The sequence below is a fragment of the Myotis yumanensis genome, unplaced genomic scaffold, assembly GCF_028538775.1.
Source record: "Myotis yumanensis isolate MYYU_CA2020_CCGP unplaced genomic scaffold, mMyoYum1.0.hap1 SCAF_4, whole genome shotgun sequence".
NCBI lineage: Eukaryota > Metazoa > Chordata > Mammalia > Chiroptera > Vespertilionidae > Myotis > Myotis yumanensis.
The window spans coordinates 102,016,072-102,026,024 of NW_027223755.1; the positions used below are offsets into that span (position 1 = coordinate 102,016,072).

A 9,953-nucleotide genomic window follows, 5' to 3' on the forward strand; every position below is an offset into this window, starting at 1 on the left:
ACTTGTAGTCACTCAGTTCCAAGTAGCCAGGAGTGACCTGAGTGATGGGAAAAGAAAGAATTGATGGAGCAGAAGTTGTTAAAGATTAATGGTATTGGGGGAATGATTGATCATGTAGATGTTAAATGCTCTGTGAAATAGACAGTATAACTCTGTAAAATGCAGGAGAAACCATCTTTAACTTGTGCCTTTGACCACATGGGGAATGGGTCAGCCCAGCACTAAGATATTTTTTTTGGTAAATAATGTTTACTGCCAGTTTTTTTCTAATGTAGTCAATTTTTATCACTTCTTTTTTTTTTTTTTTTTAATGTGCAGTTGGGATAATGAATCCATTCTACTTGCACAGAGCTGGGTGCCACGAGAAACAGGTATCATACTGCAATAATTGTGTTCAATATTTGTCATTTTTATCCCCCCATGTAATAATTTAAAAATGGCTTTTTCCCCAAACAGTAATATTTGCCGCAGATGTAAGAATAAATTTTGACAAATTTCGAAACTGCATGACAGCAACTGTAATCTCAAAAACCATTATTACAACTAATCCAGGTAAAAAGTTATCTGAAATTTTTTATCCCTTTGGAAATGACTGTATCACATGTTCCAATATTTGTGTATTTAAGAATGAAAACAAAGCTTAGATTTCATTTGAATTAAAAATGAAAGATTATTTTATATGACTTTTTAAAATTATCTTTCCCCCCATTACCCCCTCTACAACTTCCCTCTGCTCCCACCTTTATATGACTTTTTGTTGTTGTTGTTCATCCTCACCTAAAGATATTTTTCCATTGATTTTTAGAGAGAGTAGAAGGGAGGGAGACAGACAGAGAAAGAGAAACATTGATTGGTTGCCTCCCACACACTTCCAGAATGGGATTGTTTTAACAAAGGTCTGTTTATATACTTCCCTTAGTTATGTACTCCCCTTTCCATTTTTTAATTTTATTCCCTTTTGTTATTAAAATGGGCAAAAGCTAAAAATAATTTTGGATCTTTCACAGTTATTTAAAAAGTTATGCCCTAGCTGGTTTAGCTCAGTGGATAGAGCGTCGGCCTAAGGACTGAAGGGTCCCAGGTTCGATTCTGGTCAAGGGCACATGCCTGGGTTGCAGGCTCCATCCCCAGTAGGGGTCATGCAGGAGGCAGCTGATCAATGATTCTCTCTCATCATTGATGTTTCTATCTCTCTCTCCCTCTCCCTTCCTCTCTGAAATCAATAAAAAAAAAGTATTCAGTTTGATTTTTAATTATTATGCATTTTCAATTTAAGAGACACCAGAAGCTAACATCTTATTGAATTTTATAAGAGGAAATAAAGAAACAAATCCTCAGGATGATGCAATTGACAGTTATTTGGAAGAATCCATAAATTGTAAGTGATCTTTAAATATTATTTGAATTTTTAAAGGGCCAAAATTGGGGCCTATAAAGTTTTGTTTTACATAGTGTAACTGCTATATTTCCACTTTTTAAAGTAGTTTAAAACTCTTGGAGCTTTCTATAATCTTTTGCCAATCTGATGAAAGCTAAAAAAGAATGAGTTGACTATGGTTTCTTTTGGTCATTGATTTTTAAGAATTCTTTAGATATTCTTTTGTCTTTTGCCATCATCTCCCACTGTGTAGCTTGCCTTTTCACTCTTCTAATGGCATCTTCTGATAATCATAAATTCTTCATTTTAATAAGCATTAATTTCTCATTCTTTCCCATTTTTATTGTTTTTTGCTTTCCCCCCCATTTATATTAATAAGTTTTAATATAGCAAGTATAATAATTGTTCTGTTACTTAACTGAAGCTTCTACATGTTCTCATTTGAACTCTGTAGCTTTTCTATTTGGATATAATTCTTTGTAATTCTTAGTATATGTATAGAGAGAGCTATAATAACTTCTTTTCATTTTTAGTAAATACAATAGTTGATGTCTATACAGTTAAACAATTAAAGGTAAAAGCTTTGAAGAATGAAGGAAAAGATGATCCTTTTTATGGCATTCTTTATGCTTACATTTCTACACTGAACATTGATGGTGAAACTACAAAAGTAGTTCGAAATAGATGGTAAGCAGCCAAATTATTTTTAGCAAATTAATTCTTGTAAGAAATAAAAAACAATTATTGTTAATAAACTTTTAAGTTCTATAAAAGTTTAAGCTCTACTTGGGCATCACCGTGGTTATACATTTGAGGGAAATGTATAAGTAAGTAATGTATACTGAAGTTTCCATGGCAAATTATTTAGATTTAAAGATTTTAATTGTCTTTTAAAGAAAATTTTAAATTAAAAGGCAATTATATCTGTAGTCCTAAACTGTAACGATATGTTACTGCCCGAAACTTTTAACTAGAATGACAAATTGTTGTTTTATAATGTATTAGAAAATTATTTTGGTTGCCACATTCTATAGCAAGTGACAGCATTTAAAAAAATAGATTTTTATTGATTTCAGAGAGGAAGGGAGAGGGAGAGAGAGATAGAAACATCAATGATGAGAGAGAACCATTGATAGGTTGCCTCCTGCATGCCCCACACTGGGAATTGAGCCCCGTCCTGGACATATGTCTTGACTGGGAATTAAACCATGACCTTCTGGTTCATAGGTCGATGCTCAATCACTGAGCCACACTGGCTGGGCAAGTGACTGCATTTAAAAAAATTGTTTTCAACTGCATGATAAATGATTTCTAATCACTCAAAGGTCAAAATATCTATTGCATAGAAAAGTAAACCCCAGAAGAATTAATAATCTTATCCAAAAGATAGTTGGCAAGAAATGTCTAAAATGTTATTGTGAAAATCTCCCTATGGGCTTTTGTAATAGAAATTTTTATGGAGATAGTTCTAGGTTAACATGGAGTTTTAAGAAATAATATAGAAAGAGTCCATGTGCACTTTGACCAATTTCCTCCAATGTATCACATCATAGCTAGGATATTTACATTAATTCCATCCACTCATTTTAAATGTATTTTTATTGACTTCAGAGAGGAAGGGGGAGGGAGAGAGAGATAGAAACATCAGTGATGAGATAGATTCATCAATTGGGTACCTCCTGCATGCCCCCCCACTGGGGATCCAGCCAAAATCCAGGTATGTACCCTGACTGGGAATCAAATCATGACCTCCTGGTTCATAGGTTGATGTTCAACCACTGAGCCACACCGGCTGGACTCAATCCACTTATTTTATTCAAATTTACCCAGATTGACATGCAGTCATTGTGTGCACATGGTATATTAAGTTCTGTATAGCTTTATCACATGTATAGGTTTATTTGCCTATGACCACAGTCAAGATATTGACCTATGGATTTTTTATTAATCCTCACCCAAGGGTATGTTTTTATGGATTTTTTAGAGGGAGAGGAAGAGAGAGAAAGAGGGAGGGGGGGAGAGAGAGAGAGAGAGAAAGAGAGAGAGAGAGAGAAACATCTATGTAGGAAAGAAACCATGATCGGTTGCCTCCCATACATGACCTGACATGGGATCAAACCAACAACCTTGGTGTATGGGGAGGATGCTCTAACCAACTGAGCTACCTGGCCAGGGCAGTTGACCTATGGATTTTAAAAACACTTTATGATTTAGTATTGAAGTTGAAAAAAATTAATGTGGAGGCTATTGTGTAAGGCAGTTATTTTTTGAAAAATATTTTTCACAAATTTAAATAATTTTTGTCTCATTTTTTCCTACAGCTTTCGTATTGATATGTGAAGAAAAGCATCTAACATTTACTTTAAATGTGATCTGTGGCTAGATAAGAAACCACTATCTTCAGATCACTCGCTTTTCTTGGGAAATTTGAATTAGTCCTTTCCAAATTGGCTGAAGTAAGACCTGCTTCAAAAATATGAAATAGCATGTAATTACCACTTAAAGAGAGGTGAATGTGTCAGTAGTAGTGATAATAGCATTTAAGGTGTGAACTTGCCTAACCCTACGGTTTTTCTGTAGGTGTACAGAAGACCTAGTAAGTACCATCAAGTGAGCATTTGTGGAACCTAGACTTTCTAGTCACAAGACACCATTCCTGCCCTTAAAACACAGCCGCAGGGATATAAGATGGACATGCCTGCAATAACAAGGAATAAGATGTGACAGGATATAGTCAGTGCTGAAGTATAAATTCTGCAGCTGTTCAGAGAAGGGAAGGAGTTAAGGTTGTGTGGGGGGACAAGAAAGGAAGGCCCTAGTAGGGGCAGGACCAGCATGGAGGAAGGTAGGAAGCAGGACAATGAGCCAGTTCCAAATGAATCACAAATTCTAAAAAAGACTGAGAACACATGTGGAATTATTCCTTGTAATTTTATGTTTGTCTTGTATCCTGCGCAGTGCTGAGCACTCTGAAATTACTTACTCTGATTTAGGCTTTTAAGTGATAATTCTGCTGGAAAGCAGATTTGTTACTTAGGGCCTTCACATTTTATCATTGTCCTTCCTTTCTTTTCAGTTCAAGCTGTGGTTACATTGTAAATGAAGCATCCAGCATTTGTACAACTTGCAACAAAGATTCTTCGAAGTTTAAATCCGTTTTTCTCAGCTTTGATATGCTAATTGATCTTACTGATCACACGGGTACCCTCCATTCCTGTAGTCTCACAGGAAATGTTGCTGAGGAGACTTTGGGCTGCACGGTAAATAGCAAAAAAGAAACCATGTTTGGAAATATGTCCAAATTGGATTTTCTTCCTCTACAACATAGGTTATTTTGGTGACCATTTAATAGCAATTAATTTATTAATAAAGAGGTCTGTGAAAAATCAATCTTGATTTAAATATACATTGCTTTCTTTAATGAAAAAATAATTACATATTGTATATTGAAATCATAGCTAATATTATTGGGAATAATGACAGAGACATTTATATAGTCAAATAACAATGGGCAAAACAACACATTGAAGATGTCAATCAGTTATGAGGTAGCTCTTCCAGAAGGAGGGTTTGGCAATATTTCACACACTCAGCTGTAGAAAGTCAGCCACGAATGTTCCCCATCTGCCGCTGTAGGACAGCAGCAGCAGATACTTAGAGATTAGATTGTACACTTGATGATAGGCACTTGTTTCTTATTGTTAAAACCAGCTCCTGAAGTTTACCTTTAAACCTCAGTTCCAAGTGATTTCCAGTTTATCAAGGGGAGTTTTCTGTGCTAACCCATCCAATTAGCTTCAGAAATTCAATTTAGAGCAGATATCTGACCTTATCTCCTCCATCAAGAGAATTGAGCTGTAATTACTGTGAATAAAATTCCACTTCTAGTGAGAAAATTGATGTTTCACCTTGTTAAGATGAGTTATCTATATAAACTTTGGAAATACTTGTTTGATTTATTTTTTAAATCAGGTAAATGAATTTCTTGCAATGACGGATGAACAGAAAACAGCATTAAAGTGGCAATTTCTTTTGGAAAGAAGCAAAATTTATTTAAAAGTTAGTATATTTTACAGTGCTATATTATTCTATATATTCAAATAAAAAAAATCCTAGAGTTTGACCAAGTAAATAATTTCTTATTTTAATGATGCCCAATTCCCAGATGTGCAGAAGGATTTGGCTACTGTAGAAACAATGGAAGTAATCAGGTTTTTTTCATATAGCATAATGTAGTTACAAATGACACCAAATAAATAGGTCAACAAAGAAAATACCCAGTAATGTTAACTCCAAGATTAGGCACCTGGCTTTAGAGTCAAGATGGGTCTGCCCCACCCACAAAACCCAGGAGCGTCTCCAGCTTTGAAGTGGCAATCTCCTTACTTCAGTGAGCAGGATATAATAGCGTATGGTTAAACGCTTAGATGCTGGGATGAGACAGACTCAAGTAAGAATTCCAATTCCACCATTCCTCAGCCTGTGTGACCTGGGGAGGTTAATTAACTTCTCTAAGCCTCTAGAATTCTGTAATCCTAAAACTCGATCAGACTCCTGCAGCACCAATAACACTGCAGTGGTGGAGGTTCATAGAATCTTTGTGTTAAATGTGTAAGGGGAAGTGACCCAAATTCCCCTTGTTTTGCAAATGAGGAAAATGAGACCAAGAAATGTTGCCACTAACCCCAAGTCACAGGTGAGATAGGGCTACTGCCTACATTATTACTCTCCTCCCATCGTTCTCAAATGTTTTCTCCTTTACACTCTTAACAGTTTTGAAGCACCGGGTCTCTAGTTATTAATAAACTTCATCATCATATTCCTGTAGCCTAACAGATTATGTTACTACTCCAGGTTAATGTCGATCACAACTGGTAGCTTAAACATATTTTAAGCCCTATTTTTCTATGTGTTGGATTTGAAATCCCAACTTTCCTACCAAAGAGAAATGTCATGAAAAAAAGTGACATGGATTTTTACAAAAGCCAGATCTATAATTTCTCTACTGAACTCTGCCTGAGACTTGAACTCTTTTGTCTTAGAACTTGAATCGACATGTTAACAGCTGTAAGCAAAACTCATTGTGGTTCTCTATTGCATTCTCTGTTCTGGTAATTGGTTTTCAACTTTATATACACGGTAGTCTTTAAAACTAATTTTCTCTCTCTTTTCTACCTACAGGTTTTTTTATCAGACAGAGCAAGGGGTAGATTGAGAATTAGTGTGATCTCATGTAAGCTTGCAGATCCTGTTGAGGCAAGTAGGAAGTTGTCCGGACAAGGAAATATTTAAATCAGATATCATTATAAACTCTGAAAAAGAATATGAGTTTTAACTCCCCTTAATATGGAAAATGAGTTGAAAATTATAGATAAAATATACTTTGTTCAAATGTGATAAAAATGTTTCTATAAATTGTTGTTTCCTCCTGAAGTTGGTTTGGGGGTAAATCTTAAATATCTATCTCACCTGAGCTCAATTCTTAGAAGGCCATTTCTACCAGCTTGGCCTTCTCTCTTCCCAAGTTGGAAAATGTTCGCATGAGTAATAAACAAATTTAATCTTTCCCTCAGATTGATTTCTTTTCTTAAGCCCCTTTCCTCTTTATTTTATTTCCCTGGGAAAGATCAGAACCTCTAAAAACAACTTACCTAGAATTTGCCAATGGCTCAGTCTGCTTTCCTGGAGCTGCAAGGGCCCAGATGAGGGGCCCAGTGGGAACAGCAGAAGTCTGTGGGCAATGTTGTGCAACTGCTTGAAACACCATGGAGCTTTGCAAATCTCCTGCCTGCTCTGGTGATACATTGGCGCTACCCAATGCTTGTGAAGGCTTGCTAACTCAGGGTTGACATGAGTCTAAATCAACTGTGGGGAGACCGACTTAAAAAGCTATATGAGTGATGCCTTGTCCCATGCCCATCACTTAGAAGGGTGGGAGGCCTGCTTGGATAGAAGGACAACAGCCTCCCTTATACCTCAGTCATCCTTGTAGGAGCCCCAAAGCACTCTCCTCAGCACCATACCATGCTGAGTTGCTTCAGGGCACAGACCCACCAACATGGTTAGCATTGATCTACAGTCTGGGAGGTTATGCCAACATTTTTGGGTCTGGCACTTCAGAAGGCTACATTTTACCCACTATAGGAGTGAGAAAAAAAGAAAAGAAAAAGCATATGAAGTTCTTTTATAAAGTTGGTGTTGGGAAATAAACTTTCCTTGTCAGTAATGTTTCATCTGGCTTTTATCATAGGCAGCCATAGAGGAGGGATATGAGTTGACAGCTAGTGTGCCAATTATGGTAATAAGTAAAGTAATGAAGGATTTGACCTAGTTGTGCAAACAGCAAGTGTGCCCAATGAGAGTTTCCTTTCTTTCTCCCTTGGGTTGTGAAATGGGCGTGTTAAGCAAGGCGAATCAAGAGGGTAGACAGGGAAGGAAAGGGAAAGTGGTGGAGGTTCAAGGACAATGCCCTTCCCATGGGGAATAGGGGGGCGGGAGAGAAGTGAAGGCATCCACTGGCAGCCACATTCAAATCTTTTGTTAGTTAAGTAAGAGTACATGTTCAAGAGCACAGGAGACGAGGAAGGACGCCTGGCCAAGATGGTGCCAGGAGCTGCTGTGCCAGGCCTCCTGGTGCCCTGACTGCTAGCAGCGGGTCCCAAAGTACCAATGCTTGGGCCAAGGGTGCCTCAACCAACTGTCTGGGCTCCTGCAGTTCATGGGCCTCAGCTGCTTTGCTCTTTTACTACTTGGTTTTAACCATATAATACAGGTGTTTAATACAGGCATTCTTGCAGTAGGTGCATATGCAGCAACCAGTGTTCTGCAACCATAGAGCCCTAGCCGGGTGGCAGAGGGCTCTGACTGACCTCCTCACTGCTACTTTGGTGCCTTCTCAGTGTGACATTTAACTAGTAGGAAACCCCATGCCCATCACTGGAATAACACCCAATAGCTTATTCCTTGGGATAAGTTTATAGACATTAATAGCTAACCTTATTAAGTGCTTTTTATGTGACTGGTATTGTAATAAGCCCTTTACTTATAGTGTCTGATTTAGCCAAGTACTGCTAGTTTGCCCATTTCACAGGTTGGATATGAAGGCCCAGTTAGAGGAGTTAGAATTGGAGGTGGCTTCATGGGCAAGCTCTGTGGCTGCAGGCTCAAACCCATTTGTTGCTTCCAGGATTGTCTCCAGCTTTGAGCTTCTTTTTTTTGCAGTTCCCCTTTTGTAAATCTACGTATATAAAAACCCTGGGTGGTGTTCATCACGACCACCAGAACCGCGACCAAGCAGAAGTCAGTCAGTCCTGCAGGGGTTGTCTTGGCAACGGCTGCGCCCTCCCCTGAGCTGTTTCCTGGAGCTGTTTCTGGTGAGGGTGGGGTTTGAGGCAGGAACCCGCCCTCGGAGCATGGACCCACTGAATCCTGGGTTGCTTTGCCAAGGGCTGCGCCCTCCCCTGCTGTTTCCCGTGTGGCCTGAGGGAAGAACCCACCCTCAGAGCACCAGGAGTGCCCAGCAGCAGTCAGTCCTGGGTTGCTGAGGTGGAGGCCATGGTGTGGTAGAACTCTGGGTCTGGCCCAACAGGGGTCATGGCTGACCTTCAAAACAGACCCTGACAGTAGAAAGGAGGGAGCCCCATTCCTCACAGAATCCACTGTTGGATAGCTTGCTGTCAGTGGCCTGCCAGCCAGGAACCCCATTCTCCTGCACCCCGGACGCTGACAGGGGGGAGGAGGGAGCCCCATTCCTCACAGAATCGATAGGTGGCCAGTTTGCTAATTAATTCCCTTTTTAAAAAAAAATATATTTTATTGATTTTTTACAGAGAGGAAGGGAGAGGGATAGTCAGAAACATCAATGAGAGAAACATTGATCAGCTGCCTCCTGCACACTCCCCACTGGGGATGTGCCCGCAACCAAGGTACATGCCCTTGACTGGAATCGAACCTGGGACCCTTGAGTCCACAGGCCAATGCTCTATCCACTGAGCCAAACCGGTTAGGGCAATTAATTCCCTTTTAATGTGCACGAATTGCATGCACCAGGCTACTAGTAATGATAATAATACCAACTTCCCTTGGCAACTGTGAAGACTAAGTAAGTTAATATAGGTACAGTGCTTAGATTCCTGCACTTAGTGCATTATCAATAATTATCAGCTATTGTAAATGTTTAGATATAGCAATTTCATTGGCACTCATATTTGGCTATTAATACTTTTGTTGTATGAATTCTATTCTTTTATAATTTGAATTTTTCTAGTACATTACACTTATAATTACTTTCTCTTTAAAATATATCGTTTTAGCATATTTGAATTAATTGTATCGAAAAGAAATATAAAACTTACCTGAAACCAAAGATACTGCATCAATATTTATACCACAAATAGTCTTGTTAAAAAAAAAAGTGGGGCCGAAACCGGTTTGGCTCAGTGGATAGAGCGTCGGCCTGCGGATTGAAGGGTCCGGGTTCGATTCCGGTCAAGGGCATGTACCTGGGTTGCGAGCACATCCCCAGTGGGAGATGTGCAGGAGGCAGCTGGTCGATGTTTCGCTCTCATCGATGTTT

At 38.8% G+C, this 9,953-nt stretch overlaps 1 protein-coding gene across 1 annotated transcript in view; it reads left to right on the forward strand.

Annotated features, from left to right (window-relative positions):
• The window catches only part of MEIOB (meiosis specific with OB-fold), a 29,885-nt gene extending 23,038 nt beyond the window's left edge, over positions 1–6,847 (forward strand). The window contains exons 8-14 of the mRNA XM_070411603.1: positions 319–371; positions 457–552; positions 1,277–1,378; positions 1,912–2,065; positions 4,455–4,638; positions 5,351–5,437; positions 6,560–6,847. Of these exons, the coding sequence (XP_070267704.1) occupies positions 319–371; positions 457–552; positions 1,277–1,378; positions 1,912–2,065; positions 4,455–4,638; positions 5,351–5,437; positions 6,560–6,670 (787 nt within the window). The 3' untranslated portion in view covers positions 6,671–6,847. The remainder of the gene's footprint in view (positions 1–318; positions 372–456; positions 553–1,276; positions 1,379–1,911; positions 2,066–4,454; positions 4,639–5,350; positions 5,438–6,559) is intronic.
• Positions 6,848–9,953: the final 3,106 nt, after the last annotated feature.